Source organism: Eschscholzia californica, unplaced genomic scaffold (genome assembly GCF_041429995.1).
Source record: "Eschscholzia californica isolate CP2 unplaced genomic scaffold, dmEscCali1.0.p SCAF_3, whole genome shotgun sequence".
Taxonomy (NCBI): domain Eukaryota; kingdom Viridiplantae; phylum Streptophyta; class Magnoliopsida; order Ranunculales; family Papaveraceae; genus Eschscholzia; species Eschscholzia californica.
Window position 1 is genome coordinate 713944 of NW_028238420.1, and position 17329 is coordinate 731272.

Consider the following 17329-nt stretch of genomic DNA (forward strand, 5'->3'; position numbering starts at 1 on the left):
TAGACACATCTGTAGTTTTCATCTACTTGACGTTAAAGTATTTTGTAACTTTTCAGTTTGTGCGACAGGCCCACTTTCAAATTTGGCACGGGGCCTCCAAATCCTCAGCCACGACCCTGTGTTTTTTGGTTGCTAATATCACCGACCCACCGACTCATTCTTTCTAATTCCCCAAATCTACATGGATACTGCAAACACTAGTAACCGAGCATAACCTTGCTTCGAATGCCATGTTTCGGATATCAATCCTGGAAAGGAGCCCAAAAATTTTGTGCCAAGATCTGGAAGCAGGTTGGAGGGTCGCAAACCAGATTAGATATCGACCCATATTCAAGACACTTTCAACATTATAGTCTTTTGGAGAAAGTTTCTTTGATCTCAAAATCTCACGAAATTCAGACCATTCACGTAAAATAACTTTACGACCAATATCACAGCTTCGCCATGGATTTTTAACTTTTGAGGTCGAATTCAATTGTTTAGACCCAAAATGCATTTTGAAGAAAATTAGTGTGCTATAATCTTTGAATTTTAAAGAAAATTTCGTCGATCTTGGAATCGCACGAAATTTCAGATTGTTCATGTAAAATGACTTCCGAATCAAGATCAATAGCTTCTCTTTAGAATCAATATCAATAGCTAAGCTAGGGCACTAAATTCTGAATTTTGTTGTTTAGATTCAAGAAGGCAGTTTGAAGAAAATAAGGCTCTTGAAAAACTTTGTCCTCGTTAAATAAGGATCTCAATATGTCTCCTATCATCTATATAATATGTATCTTATGGTGATTTACCTTGGCTTTGGTATCAATTGTTATTTTGCGGTATTACTTATTTGCAAGGCTTGCAAGCTTAAGTGCTTCAATTGTTTTCCTTCCCAACAGGTACTTAAATTGTATTAAAAGATGATGTACCTGGTTTGAATAAGATATATTTTCGAACAAGATAGTGGTCATTTTAATTTGACTTGTCAAGTCTACCTTTTTTAGTCGGGAGTTACAATATTCACATTGTCCCAAGTTTCCAATGGAAGACTTTATTTGATTTCTGACTGAAGTGGATTCACATCAGCGTTAATCAGCCATGCGGTCTGAGTCATACGCACAAGCTAGAAAGAAAAAAAACATTCTGGGATCAGAGAGAAACCGCCCATACAAACCATTCAGACAAGTCAGAGCTGAATTTAAGAAAAACAAACACCTGAGTTACATTATTGAGTGACAATAGCAGTTGTTGTAGATGTACATGTTCACCTCTTCAACCCAAGTCAGTGCCTTCAACTGCTGCTGGCTTTACTTCCTCCTACTAAAACAGCTGAGTTGTACCAGATGATGTATAGCCACTGTATTCTGTATACTAATACGACCCAACGGGAAGAAATACTTTAAAATTTTGTCGGGGGAATTCAAGATAAAAACAGCAAGAATTGTTTCTGATCCATTTATCAATACAGGATCAGTTTTCCCCTGATGGACCAAATATCCCTTCTTAACTAGTCCAATTGTAAATGATACCAGTCTAGATCACTGCTCTTTGGTCCTCTAGTATCCCCAAGTCGGGTGTCTGGCTTCGTACTGCAGCAGAGAAGATACATAGAAATTGATGAAGCTAGTCAGGTTCCCATTATGACGATACTACATTCCTAACCATCATCTTTGATTCCTTTTCCGAGATTATAATCATGAGATCTCAATCAATATGATATGAGAGATAGTAAAGTACTAGTCAAGAAGAAGCTCTTCATGGTTTCTGATGAGGTGAGTGAAAGGGTTGCATTCTTGTTAGAAGGAGGACTTCAGAAAGAAACAGTGGTAGTCAGAGGACTAACAACAATTTTAAAAGCATACCTTGACTCTGCTAAATCTGCATCTAGTTTTGCTTCTTCCCACCGGAGAGAATACGCGAAATCTGAAGGCCTCTGCTGAAGGCTTGGTTGAAGAGAAACCTTGTCTGGAACTCGGACACAAATGGGAACCAGGCTAGAACTGCCACAGGTGCAAAGATGATGAGACCCATCATGTACTCGTATCCCCTAGCTAGTGCTTTTATTGAACTCCATAATCCAAGAGCCTTCATTACTGGCCTGCATGCTTGTGATATCTATTCCGCTCCAGAAAAAACCACACATTACTTTCGAAAAATGTATGTAAAAGCCGAAAGATCTAGGTAAAGAAAAACACAGTATCTAAGGTCTATGTTTCTTATCTATAGCTATTTATCTATAGAAAGAAACTGTTAAAACAGAGTTATAAAAGAATGTGAGATGGGAAAACAAGAAATAGCATTTCTACCTGCAATATTGCCCACCCAGTTGGGATGAAGGCCAGAAGGCTAGCGAAGACATCTCTCACTGTGAGGTTGAGAAATCTAAGCAAGATACCTAGTGTCGCAATAGATCCAATGAACAGCAACAACTTCAGCAATCTGAACATCAGCTGAAAGTCTGCACTGAACTTTTTCCGACCCATAGAAACTACCTGTGTTTGTGTAATTCCATATATACATGCATACACACATATGTACAACAAGAAGAAAAAGTCAGCCGACCAGAGTACAAAATCAATAAATCTATTGGAGAAAACATATGTGTTCTACGCTGTTATTTATTAGCTTGAAGGTGAAGATCTCACCTTCAGGATGATCATCACAGCCACGATGACCAGCCAAGAGAGACCATAAACCTGGAACGGGAACCAACAAATTAGAGTGGAAATGTCACCAGTAAACAATATAAATGCAATAGTTTGATGGGCTGACAGTAGCTGTAGTAATACTCACAATGATGTTTTTATTGCCATTGGTTATGTGAAGATGATACACAATTCCATACTGGAAGAGAAATAAACGTAGGGAAAGAACAACCTCCCAGAACCTTCCAGAGAACCCTGTGAATTTGAGGTGCTCTTGTTCCTCTTCCCACCACGACTCCCAGCTCTTGCTTGCTGTAACACCAATACCTCCCCTGTTGTTTATCCACTTTGACCAGTCGTCCCAGTCCTCAACTATTTTCTGCCATTCAAAGCCCGAAGGGTTGAAAAGGAATGGTCCGAACAACCATGACCCCACCAAAAACCAGACTGATATCGTATACAACATATAAGATGTGGAGTCTGAAGTAGCGGAACCGTATATCCTGTAGGCAATGAGTAATAGCATCAACTCTAATCCTTTCACAAAATGACTTCTTGAATACATCCTATAATTCTCAGCAAATTTCTCGTGCCGAACCACAAAACCTCGTCCAGTAGCTCTATACTTTGCTCCACCGTGCAACACCGTACGTCCAAAATAGTGGGTCTTTGTTCCGAGGGAAAACGTGAAGAAAACAGCTGCCAGCTGAAGCTGCATGATAATTATATCACTCATTGCAGTTCTAAACCCCCTCTCGAGTCCAATCTCCATAACCATGGGCAAGGCCATCAGCAAACCTATCTGAACAAGGGACTGGGATGCCATGGCTGCCTGGAGAGGACTATGTCCCCTGACGTGGGCATATCTCATTATCGACTTCTCTAATCCACTCAATGATAAGTACAGTTTTCCATACAAGAAGGCATAAACTATAAGGACAACCATCTGTGGAGCAACAAAACAGAAGTTTAGAAGATAAAAATATGCAAAGAGAGCTACTGGCTGCCCAATTTAACTCATAAAATAAGAAGAAAATACAAGCTGCAACCTCAAGCAGTTGATCGTTTTTTATTCTATTTTTCTTTTCCTCATCTTGTTTTGAAAGGTTAACAGTAAAAATTAGAACACAACATTTTGGCCCCCCTCGTGCTGGAGGAGATGCTGAATTTTGAACTACAAATTGAGAGAAAGTGGCTCGTAGTTTACTGTTCAAAAAGTACTGTTTCATTTGATTCTTATGATTTTGCTTTTCAACCTAAATTCACAACTTACGAACCACATTTCCACATACATGACACGAAACTTTTTTTTATGATTCATCATGTCTAGTTGTATATCACTTCCAACCAAATTAGAGAGTAAAGGTCACACTCCCACATTTTTACGTAGTCCACCAATGTTTACTCATTTTGTGCAGGTTTTTCTAGTTTGGTATCTTCATCAAAGAAGATAAAAATATGGTCTCAGATGTAAATGGAAATGAGGCACGGTTCTTACCATTGAGCTGATGTAAAATCCAACTGTTGTAAAATAACAGGACAGCATACGGAACATGTCGAATCTGTGTCCCAAACGATATATATCCCTGCTAAGTATCTGCTCCCCATTACCGCAGGCAACTTTTGATTCGAAGAGTGATATTTGGTTAAACCCTACATCTCGCCCTTTTCCGACCTGAATATACTCGTGGTGGGTGACATTTCCACGCCGTAAGGTTGAGTTAAAACCTTCAAAAGAAAAAAGATTGTAAGAGTTGAGAACTTCTGAAATAACGAGTAGCAGAAGGAAAATGTAAACAGAACATCACGGAGGGTGATAACTATTTCTGGATATTACCAGCAAATATGTCCTCACTCAAATTGATACCACGAGAAGCCTTGCTAATACCACCTCGAGTAATGTGGAAAATTCTATCAAAAACATCAGGATGACCATAATGGAATCGAACCCTGAAACCAAACAACAAATGTTATAGTGACAAAAGCAATAGAAATTATCTCCCACAGTAACAAACTAATAGAAATATTGTCTCAAACGAAACGACAACAGGTAAAAGAAACGTACTTTAAAGGTCTCGCCAGAACTCTTTGGCCAATGGTGACAAAACTTGTTTCCTGATTTGACATAAACCACGCCAGAGAAGAAACACTGTAATTCAATTGCGTAAATCACCCTTAGATGGTCTCAAACTACAGTGCAGTAGCAATACCGTAATCCACATTAATCATTATAATGTTCATAGCGACAACCTTCCGGTAAAGATATGTTCACGAACACCTAGAATTGTAGGTGGGCGTACACCATGATTCTCGTTGAATTCTTCCAAGAGATTACGCATTTTGAAAGCTTCTTCCAAATAGTTGTCCTACAACAAAGATTAAGCACGTTAGTCAGAGTGTTTGGGGAAAACTACCAGTCCGATACTGAAGTAAGTTATGAGTTATGAATTACCTGGTTCATGTCAATGGTCTGAAGAGCTTCCCCTCGGGTAAAAATTATAGCATGATTTTGATTTTCAGGCTTTCCTTCACCTATCTTTGCTGACCCCGGTAATTTTATTCGGTAGATTTCCTTTCCGAAGAAACAAATGTTAGCTCATAGTTGTAGACTAGCTAGCACTAGCACTAGATACCATGACATACTTTTGGGATGCATTATTAGATGTAAGTGCAGAATACTGCAGTCTATTGGTTTATGGTGATGGTACTGCACTCTCGTCCCCCCTGAGGATTAGGAAGAGCCCCTAAAGACAACCAACTCTTGCGAACACAGACCTTTTTTAAAAAAATCTTGCTAACACAATATGCTTGTTTACTCAAATAACAAAAGCACGACAAACATGAACAAAAAATTTCTCTTGATAAGCATGAAAGCTTTGTTTTCAATTAAGAGGAATGGTTTGATAAAATTTGAAGCCTTAGATAGAGCAGTTGAGGCTGAAAATATGAGATAATGAGTAAAAGAAATTTGAAAGCATGCACTCTGACAAAATAGAGCCAGCCAGAATTGAAAGACAAATAGGACACATCAGCCAAATACTATAATTTTTTACGCTTGGCGGAGGAAGATGATGGCATATGACTGTTAGGGAAGATTATGGATTACCTGGTCGAGATTGTCAATAGCTTTGACAAGAACAGAATAATAGACCTTCTGTACCTTGCCACCTTTCCTCTCTTCAACTTCATCGATATATGCTACACGGAGAGATGGGTTACTGTAGAAGAAGCACCAAACATTAGCTTCTGGCGCAAAGTGGTTTTCACTAACAAGTAACAACCAATAAATAAATAGAGAAGGTCCATTGACTGTATAAATAGGTTAACCTACTTAACCATCAAATTCAGAATGTCTGTTGCACGCCGGTCTCCACTTCGCTTCTGATTTCCGTAGTTCTGACAGGTTGCCACATATGTAAACTTCATGTCTGCAACAGCCTCTAACTGAGCATATAAGGACCTCTGACTCTTCTTTTCTGCCTCTGAGGGAACTGCACATGCCTTGTATCCTTCTAAAATTTCTGCAGATCCAAATATTATATATATATATATATATATATATATATATATATATATATATATATATATATATATGAGAGTCAATAAAAAGTATACATTTAAGTACAAAAGAAGGTTTTGTTCATTTACCACTTTCAGTAGCCATGTCGAGAAACGCTTGAAGTTTCAAAGCTCTCCGGTAGTACATCATGCCTCTAACTGCAAACCCGACATTTTCATAAGCTTAGGAGTAATAGTTACTATAAGGAATTAAAGCAAACACTAGTTCATAAGCTACCAGTCCTGCAAAGTGTTTGCCCTCTTAGGGAGACCCAATGACGAAGATGCAAGATATTGTCTTCACTTTCCCAAACTTCACGTTCTCTTTTACAACCAAGCCTCTCCATGAAGTTCTTCCATTCGTCTGAGGAACCAAACCATGGTGAAGATAACATCAGTAATCCTATACTAAAACTCTAAAACAAGTGAAAGTAGGTGATACAGTTGTCAAGTTTTTTTCTTTATCGGAGTATCTTTCAAACCTGGGAAGATCTTTTGCAGGTAAAATATGATGGACACCCCGTCTTCATTCTCCAGCTCAAGGTCTGTCTTAGAATAAACTGTCTCCTCACTATAGTAAGGAGTCAGAACACTGCCAATTAAAAATGATAATCTTGTAAGGCTCCTCCGTACTCATATAAGAAACAATTTACAACAGTATACAGTAAATTCAACAACAGAGTTCCTAACTCGTGGTTCAACTAAAATACAAACATAAAGTGGACATTTTGATATTTGGACGAGTATCTCTACAAGAAAATTGATAGGTTATTATATGTAAAATAGAATCTAACCTGAATGAGAGCATTCGACGAATTCGGGGAGCACGTGGCATGTCCATAAATAAAGAATTTGCAAAGAAAGCGATCCTCCTACGTGCTTCGAGGTTTGTTGGCACATCAATCGTAGATTCTTTTACAGTTAAAAGCAGATAGAGGCGCTTTATCTGGCAGAAAGTGACCGCAGCTGTAACATTAGTTACAACAACACTAGCAATATAAAGAGAATCTAAGTAAGAAATGATATACCTGTTCCTCCCATTCCGCTGTAATTACAGGGGGAAATATAATAGCAGGTTTCGGATCAGTACCAGCGAAAAGTTGTCTTCTAGGCAAAGAATCCTTGTTCGTGTGGCCACCAAGTTCTACCAATTCACTGAAAAATAATTTGAGTAAATGAACTTTTTTACTGTATATTTTTCCCTACATATTGAAGAATTTACCACCAAATAAAATGCAAAAAAGGAAAAAAAACAGAGTCCACCGACCGATTCTCATTAACCATCATATCACGGGTAACTACTTCTAACATGTCTTGCAGCAGTAATACTACATTATCTCGTAACGATGGATCAGTCTCTTTCTGGAACAAAGAGAAACAAATAAATAACATGCCTTTTCTACCATAAAGAAGAAAAGAATTCATATGTGAAAAAGATACTAAGAATTTGGTAGATGACTCACCAAGATCCCCACAAGCTCCACAAATTTCTTGCAAAGAATAGGTAGAGGATTCATATGGAAATTTGCAAGAAGCGTATTCTTCGAAATGTTGACTTCAACTTCGTTGACTATGATACCTATTATCCTGAAAGATAAAAAGAAATACGAGTAAGAGATGCCTGTGCTGAAGTTGCTAACTTGCAAGGAAACATTAGTATTAGGCTATCGGCATAATATATATCACATTAATATAAAGAAAATAATTTCTGGTTCTATAATACTCAGATGATCTCAGGTAAAACTTTATCTGGTTACTATTCGCAATATGCAATTTGATTATAAAGTTGGTTTTCCTTCATAGAAATCTTCAACAACGTACATTTGATGATTTCTAGAAATGAACATAAGTTGCGACAAATATCATACTGAAGATGTAGGATTCCACGAACGCATTGTGAAAAGGGGAATGATAGTTCTTGCTAAAAATTAACAAAAGACGCGGAAAGCAACATGTTTTAGTGCACAAAAATATCAAGCAACACACAGAAATTAAACAACCTTTTCTCAGTTTCCCCGACAACCAAGACATTGAGGACAAGTTTAAACGACTCATAGCATTCAATAACAGCACATTTCATATACTCATCCGCACATATACGCTTCCAGAGATCAGAGTCCCCAAAACGAAATTGGGCTGCCATATCCAGTGCAATTGGGATCTGAAAGACAGATTGAATATCAAATTTACACTTGTGACTAAACAAAACTCTAAAAGATATGGAAGGTGGGGAACAAACCTTGCTAGCAAGCAAGAAGGGCGGCCACTGTATTAATTTCAGCCTGGGATCAGATGTATAAGGAACTAGTAACAGATCCATCTCCCTGAATTTATAAAACAGCAAAAGAGAAGCATAGTTCAATTTAGTCCTAATTGCACAACAAGACCATATAGATAAATGAATACAAGACACTAGCCAGTAAAGCATGCATGATTAGGAGCTCTTTCCTGTTGTTTATGAGGTCTTCTTCCCTGAAACTGCTTATAACTTCATTCCATAACTGAGCAAATTTTGCAGCTTCACTTCTCCTAATTGCTGAAACCTGTAAAGACAAATCAAAATTAAGCATTTAAGATAATTTGTTAATGTTATCTGTCATGAACCTCAAATGTTCTTTTCAAACAAACAATAAAATAAAATAGAACCTCAGCAAACCGTTTTGACAGGGAGATGCCTCTTTTCCGTGTCTTATCAGAAGGTACCAAATGTGCATTAAAAGCCCCAGGCAAAGAATGGAATCGTGATCTTAACATGCCCAGAGTCCTTACCTATGAAAGGGAAAATGGGGGATTTATTACAGTATCCTTGGCGACAAATTTCAGTTATTCATGCGTACTTCTCCATAAATACTAGTTAATTAAACATTATACTATTAGTGCACCAAAACCAAGCAGACGTCAACTGAACAGTTATACAGTACGAATGAAAAGTACAGGTAGTCCTCATCATGAAAAGAACAAGATAGTAGTTTTGCTGATTCCTTTTACGAGTCTCATAAAATAAAAGTGATTTCTTCAAGCAGTGCTTTTTAGGCTACATTCACTGTTTCACATTTCAGTCTTGCAACTAATGTATTATGTCACTGAATGTAAAGCAACACTCTTGTTAAATATTTTGCTCACTGTCACCCAAATGAACCATAAACAACTTTAAGCTTAAGATACATATCAAAACTGTTACCTCCCCAAGACGATCAAAAGCTCCGTAAACACCACCATACAAGGTTGAGAAAATAGCATACCAAATCTGAGTGTCCATAAAATAAACCTGCATAGAATTAGAGCATTAAAGATACTCTCATTGAAGCTAAAAAGTGATTACAAGAACTCCAAAATATTCAATGCAAACATATAATTATCAAATGGTAACTTAAAAAGAAAATATACCAAGATCACTGGAGCCCATAGAGCAAAAATGGCACCATAGTTGTGTTTAGCTGCATGCACCAAGTAAAGCTTATCATGTAACAGAAAAGGCGTGGAAAGACAGGATGCTCATGAACTCTCGGGTAACAGTTACCATCAGGGAAAAATTCATGCCAAGCATAGTGAACATGACGAACATTCATTATGTCTTTTGTTGGATCCACCAAAGGCTTTATCTGGATGGAGAAAACAGAAGAGGATGGAATAAGTCCAGGCAAATTAAAGGAAATATTGGAGAGCATCAAAATATTCTGAAGGGGTAACAAGAAAATTACTGAGAGTGATCTACCTGGATATAGTAACTAAATGCTAATTTGGAACATAAGAGCAGCACCCAGAACAAGGTATACCTAAAAATGATAAATGAGCTAATGGATATATCTAAATTCAGAACCGTACAAACATGATATGAATCCTAATTGCAAAACAACCCCAAGCATGAGAGCAATGAAAGCTTCAAATTCAGACTCACTTGATAAGGGCATACTGGCTTTCATGCATTCCTCTTCCAACATAAATTCTTGGCTGGAGGTAAGTGGATAAAGTCATCAATAATAATATTACAAATATATAGATGGAGAAACAGAAAAGTATGTAGTCAATCTTCCTTTCCCATCCAGAACATTTAGCAGTTCAGCCCTTAACTTATTAGTGAGAAGCATGCCTAGTGCCTACAGATTATAAACTATATTTCTCAAATTCTCAAAACTCGTGGAAAGTGCATGCTTCAGAACTTGTGAAAATTTTCATTTATGAGATTCCCAAAGTATACATATCATATAAGTGTTACAAGAATAAGTCACCCATAGCACATGAAACTAATGATAAATCTAATATTCGATATCTTAAATATTAATTTAGTGGTCATTCAAGCCGGAAAGATACAATTGCAATGTTCACAAGAATAAGTATCTAATCCACTTCCGCTCTGGTAGCTCTGTACTCGAGCATGACTTTTTGCTAGTCATGTTTCAGCAATCCCCTACCCCCAAACCATACCCATGGTTTTCATTTTTACATCTTATCTTCTAAACACTACACTTATATCAGCTCATGGCATGAATAAGATTGACAGATAAGGATGAACTAAGACGTAGAAGACATAAATACCGATAACATAAAAGGGACACATTACCTGTGACCACCATAAAAGAAACCTTATGATGTGCCAGTCTGAGTTTTCTATCCATCTTCGAAGCATGGGAAATATAAACAATACAGCTGCTAGTAAATTTGGAAGCAAGTATAACGAGACTGTCATGATATATAAAGGTGCTATGCCCTTTACTTGATGAAGCCACGCCAGCAAGTCCTTAACTTTGTCAGGAGCCGCTGACAACGAATGAATGTAGCTAAGTGGAAGTATAATGGTCCATGCAAAACTAATTAGTATCTTGAGAAAGTTTCTCAGTACATCAGTTAACTTCCATCTGTGGTATCCCGGAAAGTTCACAACGAAGTCCAAAGCACCTACAATCAACAGGAGAGATCAGATAATTCAGCAGCACCTACAGGATTTGGGAAGAGGGGTCACATGTATACTGTATAGTGCACAAAATTATTAGTGTTATACTTTCTCCTCCTATATAACATGAAATTCTTCAGGCTACGTTTAAAAACGAACGAGGAGGCACAGATATCAAACAAAATAGACAAAATGAAGATTAAAGGTAAGAACTAGTAAAATGAGAATATGATAATGCAGATGACATCAAAACTGAATCTTTGTAAATTAGAAAAGTTACACCTGAATGAAAATATATTCTTACTTCGAAAGAACCTAAGCAGAGCTGCCGTAATGAAAATACTAGAAACATTGTACAGAATATCCCTTCGAAATATACTCATTGGTGAATCACCATTCCACGCAACAATTATCATGGCCTGCAATGGAAAACATAAAAGACTTACAATAGCACAAGTTGAACCCTTGATAAATAGGGCGATTTGTTACTTGTAAATTTGTTTGAGGATACCAACGTATAAAGATAGGTAAGCTTCTATGTGTTAGTTACGTTCAATTTCAAACGATACCTGAAGTGCCAGCACATAAAAGGTCCACATACGATCAAAACTTCGGAATATGTGCCAAAATGTCCTGGTCTCAACGAAATAAGATTTTCCAGTGCTTTCAGATTTTATATCGGTTGCTTGTACGCCCTGCAAGCAGAGTACTATTAGTAAGCCATTCTTATTTTATCTGTAACACTAGCATATGATTCCCGTGACAGTTTCTAAATATAGGAAGGAAAAACACCTTTCGTGTTGATTTGAAGAAATCACCATCATCGCGCATGGGCCATCCCAACGTGAAGCAATCAGATGACCTACAGGATGTGTGAGAATTTGATGGTTAAAGCCATGAGGGATATTAAGATCTTAAATTTTGTCTTATCCATGTTAAATCAACTTTTTCACAAACCAGAAGTACTCGTTTAGATCATCATAGTTGCACCAGGCTGAATGAGGGGCTTTTCCATTTTTGCTTTTCGTGGATTCCTGAATCATCAATGCTACCGTGTTCACTATGTCCAGAAATGATAGCAGATGGTTACAGTTGATCTAATCTTTTAGGAGCTTACTTTCTCAGTCACCCCATAGATTGGTGTTATAACTCTTCTCAGGAAAGCTTCATCATCCCCGCCATATGAAGGTTTGATGTTTTCTCCAGTCACAATGCTGACACTGCCAGCTAATAGACCGTTGAGCTCATGTGCCATCTGTAGGTACATTTAACTTTTAACGTCACTACTCAATACTTTGAAGTAAACTTAATGGTGGACCAGATAAAAACATCTGAAACTGGAAAGGAATCTAAACATATCATGCACCACTCACATTATGAAAGATGTAGCATATGCATTCTGGCATGAATCGTACATTTGCTGCTTCACCCCATATAAGAAGATAAAGACCCATGTAGAGTATTTTTCTCTGTTCCTCTTCTTGTTGTCGTGTAGGGAACCTATAAGGAATATAACAATACATTTCAGCATTACAGCTTGCAGATCAAACGATAGTATAACACAAAAGTAAATCTACTACAACTCACTGTAAACTGCGCCTTTTCCCCAAGAATTTGCACCATGTTTTGTAGTTTTTAAGAAGCTTATTCATAACTGCATCAATGGCTCGTCCATCAAGCTGCGTGGAATAAAGCGTCCATTAGAGAGTATGACCTACTACTTAACTAGTATTAAGTAGTAAGATAGTTATATAAGCATGAACAATTACTGTGAACTGTGGTAAGAAAATCTTAACTATGTTAAAACAGAAATCAGTTAACTGATAGACATAAACATATAATGTGAAAGCTCCTGGAGTTAAGAGAGCTTCTACTGTATATGGGAACTCTAGTCTCTTCACATAAGGAATATCGAACAACTAAAGGTAAGCTCAGTTGTTAGTTGTTATCCAGTACAGCAAAGATAATAACCATTCTAGATGTCACATTACAAAGCACTATCATTGAAATATGTGCTTAATTACATCCTAAATTTAGAGAAAAACACGTACCTTGTTGAGCGGCTCAGGCTTGGGTACTAGCCTTATATGCACATTGGCAAGCATTAAAATTAAATGCTCTCTTTGGTTCCTGACATTGTCCTTCTGTGATCACCAATACGAATAAGTAACTGTGAATACTTCAGAAAGATTTAATGAAGATCACATCTATTAGGTGGATTCCTTGCACCTGAAACCCAAAGATAGCCCTTAGCCAGTCGAGGAGGTCCAAGTTATGTCTATTCTGTTCAAATGTAGAAGGCCAATTCAAGCCACAAGTGTTCCAGAGAGCAGCCACAGATGCCTTAACCTGGTAAAGAAAATTAAGAAAACAAGAAACAAAGTGAAAATACTCGCTAATAAACGATGCGAGAACCTACAAAATAAGTCAATTACCTCCTCAAGCTGCATGATGCACTGAGATGCACCAGCTGCATCCAACGGAAGAACGTTATATGGGGTATATATTTCATTCTTTTCTTGGACATCTTTAGCAGCTGCTACAATCTTCTCACAGTGAAACATCACGAATATTTCCAAGCATTAGAAACAAGTAAAATGCCGACAAGGACCAAAAACTAAAGTCGTTATTCAGCAAGTGCCTAACCTCAGGAGCAACTTCTCCAACTTTTGCAGTCCTATGGACTGCACAAAGCACTTCAAAAAGCACTCCAGCTGTCTGGTAGGCTTTGCCCAACTTTTGCAGTCTTATCAACAAATTGTCGGTGAAAAATGTAATTAACTTTAGTATAAAGAGGGAAATAACGTTAATCTAACAAGTGTGCAATCTACGCGAATAACATAAGCATATTTCCAGTACATGTCCCCCAAGCTAGATAAAGTAAAAGGACGAACCACTCTTAAAATTAGCTAATCTGAAATAATCACTTTCCTCTTCTGCTTCTCATAAAGTCAGTAATCAGTGGACTCTTCCTAGTTTATATGAGTCTTTCAATCATTTTGGCGTAGAATACAGCAGTTTCCAATCATTAAGGCGGAAAAACATTTTTACAATCATGCATGGTGCACCTACTACACAACAGATCCATTAACATAAAAGAAAAAGGACAATGACCATTTATACAAACCAAAACCTAATCAATAGTACACAAAGATTTCATTTACTATATATCGCAAAACACCTCATAAACAAGAGAACTAGAAAAAGAGTAACAGATGATATATGATAATATGTCTAACCAATTGAATAAAGCAAGAGAGCCCTCACATTACAATGTACACAAACTTTCCTGTTATTTGTCTCCAAGGACGTTTCTTTCCTCAGATTTCCTTCATATCTGAGACTAAAAGTATGTTATCATGTATTACACAAAAAACACGGCTTGGTTTCGATTTCACATCTATACACTAGACCTTACATTGGACAACTTAGAGATTAGGACAAGAACTAGACTTCATTACATTCAAGGTATTGGCAGGGTCTTAACCAATGTAATACTCATATATGAAAAGCTTGAGAGTCATATACTGGTGACCACTATGATCATAAGTAAGTGGTAAGCCCAAAGGTATAGACAATTTAACACTGTAACCTGTCCGAATGTACAAAACAAAAATGAGAAAGTTTAGTAATAACAGTTAACAGTTTCACTAATTTGAGCATAATAAATGTTAACAAACATGCTACTTGTTCTACAAAGCTAATCAACTTGAGTATGAAGAAGAAAGTTACGTCAATCTGATGTGTATCCAATCCACCCAACCATATTTTCAGATCCAGAACATGTTGGTGATTACAATCAAGTTGCACTAACTAGTGAAAGTAAAAGGATGAATAAGCCTTACAATTAAATAGCCTAAAGTAGTCACTTTGTTCAGTTGTTTATATTAGCACGTTAGTTTATCTACTAAGATCACCAATTATAAAGTCATTTATGGCAACCACACCCTCCAACTCATTAGTGTGTCTCAACTGATTGACTCTAAGGTAGACGGAAACCTAAGATTCAAGAAGACATGATTTGTTAGTCACGCAAAAGCTTATTTCAAGCAGATACAAGCATGGAGTAGTATGTCATCAAATATCATTTCAGTTAGGCTATGCAGTAGTTCTTAGGCTGCAACTTTTTGACAGTCATCCCTTGTTTGGTTCTTCGAACCTCATGATGTTATGACAAAGGACAGGCAAACCAAGAAAAATAGTAATGAAAATAAACAATCACTCTGAATACACAAGATTCATGTGGTTTGATTAATGAGACCTATCCACGCCGAACAATGGCGCAATGATTTCAGTATTTATAGCTTACTAAAACCCTAATTCTCCCCGCCTCCAAGGCTCTCTTTAAAACGGAAATACATTGGCATACGCCTTAAATTGATAACTGCCCTTAATAAAACTATGGCAACATAAGTAAACGGCTTTGGTGGATCCTAGACCAGGTTAGATATCTACCCTTGCGTAAGGCACTCTCAATGCATGAGATCCTTTGTTACGAGGATCGCAGCAGCTGCATTCCAGGGAAGGTTTCTTTTGTAAATGAGAAATTCTATTCCTTAGTTTTCAGTGACAAAAAGAAAATAATCATACCTATCCTCTTGCTCCCCTGTGTCCAAGGCTCTGACATAGTTCTCATAGTATTGTTGATAAAAACACTTAATTTCTCGGGCATCATTCTTTTCAACCCTAGAAACCAGACTTGATGCATTATCCTGTCATATACGATCTTCACATCAAATCCAGAATGCATAGCAAGCTCTTCGTAACATATCAATTAAACAACCAAATGTTTGACCTACCTGCTAATGAGTCAACTTGACCTACATACTAATGAGTTAACAAAATTGACATTGTCTGAGACAATTTGTGTACCTCTACTTGGGACGAAATCCTAACCCTTGATTACTTCTAATTTCAATCGATTTTAGTGAGATGAATCAGACTAATCCCTTCAATAAACCAAGATCAACGCTCATATAGAGAGAGAGAGAGAGAGATTACCCGCTCCAGCCGCTGATGGAGAGCGGTCTTGAACTGTCTAACACCTCTACCAGTCGAACCAGGATCTAATCGATCAGCTTTCTCATACGCATAAGATCGACCTAATTTACTCAACAAGTTCACAGATCAGATACTTCCAGAAAAATTATCAATCAAGAACAAGTTCATTCATCAATAACTTTTGATTAAACCCTAAACCTTGCTGTTTTTCTCTCTCTATAACAAATTAAGGACATGAAAGAGATCGACCGTACTTACAGAGAAAAGCAACACGAGAATGCTCGGTTTCAACTTCGCTAGCAACACGAAGAATAGGAGAAATGATATCCAGAGAAGAAGGTACTACTTCATTATCGAAAACCTCTGAGGAGAAGGTTGTTGTGGCTCCGGCGGCACTACTTCTTACTGATGGTCCGTTCTGTATCGACATAGAACCGGCTGATTCTTTCTGATCTGACATTGTCAGTTCTTCTTTCACCGATCGATTGACGATCTTAATCAGAAATCACCTCTATAGAAATGATGAACTATTTGTGATGATGGCGATGATGGAGATCGTAAAAGAGTGAGTACTTGCGTTTCGTATCAGAGAAGGGAGGGAAAGTTAGAGAGAGAAAGTAGAAAACAGAATTTGCTTCAGTGTACGAAAGAAGTGCGTATTTCTGAAAGTGGGAAGAGAGAGAGAGAATATGTACGATCTTTACCGCCTTAACTAACTCCCACACGCGCTCTAACTTTCCCGCCATAAATATCGATTTTCCACGTGGCCAGTAACAAACTCTGTTACTCCGATAGTCCGTTAGAGACATATGCCGGCTCTCCCCAACACGACGGGCTCGCTCTCGAAAAATAAGAAAATTCGAGGTATACAAATTTACCCGGAAGTTGTGCAAACCCACTACTTCCGACCACCATCTGTACCGTATTTTTCTTCTCTCTGATCACTTTGATCTCTCTCTCCCAGGCGACTGAAGCCCGCGTGATTTCACTCAGACAGAAGAGGTGGTTGGAGGAGGAGGAGAAGGAGAGACATCTAAGGAAAGAAATGTTAAAGGTCGTTGTAATAACAGTTTGTTAGCAACTATACCAGTGTTTAGAGAATGGTGGTGGAGGGTTTGGGCAAACAAAAAATTATCCTGAAATTTTCATCCCAAATACTGTATTCAGAAAATTTTCTTGTTTTTTCAAAAACGGTAGCAAAAGTGAGTAAATAAAATTAGTCAAAATTGATCATTAACCGTTGATATCTAAA

The 17329-nt window shown here is 37.5% G+C and overlaps 1 protein-coding gene across 1 annotated transcript; it reads right to left on the bottom strand.

Annotated features, from left to right (window-relative positions):
* Nucleotides 1-1015: 1015 nt before the first annotated feature.
* Nucleotides 1016-16800, bottom strand: LOC147547438 (callose synthase 5-like). Its single transcript, XM_086665567.1, has 43 exons — nucleotides 16336-16800; nucleotides 16078-16178; nucleotides 15667-15788; nucleotides 13723-13822; nucleotides 13512-13622; nucleotides 13306-13425; nucleotides 13128-13220; nucleotides 12664-12755; nucleotides 12450-12576; nucleotides 12194-12331; nucleotides 12034-12110; nucleotides 11869-11938; nucleotides 11646-11771; nucleotides 11381-11495; nucleotides 10747-11081; nucleotides 10084-10136; nucleotides 9901-9961; nucleotides 9706-9787; nucleotides 9573-9622; nucleotides 9367-9453; nucleotides 8832-8954; nucleotides 8616-8728; nucleotides 8425-8554; nucleotides 8186-8346; nucleotides 7649-7772; nucleotides 7453-7547; nucleotides 7214-7340; nucleotides 6980-7131; nucleotides 6668-6777; nucleotides 6424-6549; nucleotides 6276-6344; nucleotides 5959-6148; nucleotides 5734-5845; nucleotides 5080-5199; nucleotides 4878-4993; nucleotides 4693-4776; nucleotides 4465-4577; nucleotides 4126-4355; nucleotides 2776-3573; nucleotides 2628-2678; nucleotides 2289-2474; nucleotides 1845-2097; nucleotides 1016-1571 (listed from the first exon to the last, which is right to left on the bottom strand). The coding sequence occupies exons 1-42, from the start codon at nucleotides 16535-16537 to the stop codon at nucleotides 1867-1869; spliced, it is 5823 nt and encodes a 1940-aa protein (XP_086521693.1). The 5' UTR covers nucleotides 16538-16800; the 3' UTR covers nucleotides 1016-1571; nucleotides 1845-1866.
* Nucleotides 16801-17329: the final 529 nt, after the last annotated feature.

Bases quoted from the DNA above. Each gene is read 5' to 3' on its own strand.
- LOC147547438 (XM_086665567.1), bottom strand. From the start codon at position 16,537: ATGTCAGATCAGAAAGAATCAGCCGGTTCTATGTCGATACAGAACGGA. The intron at 7,341-7,452 runs GTCGGTGGACTC...ATTATTTTTCAG, and splicing joins ATGATGGTTAATGAGAATCG to TGAATTGGTAGAACTTGGTG. The intron at 6,149-6,275 runs GTAAATGAACAA...TTGGATCTGCAG, and splicing joins CGACATGGCTACTGAAAGTG to AAATTTTAGAAGGATACAAG.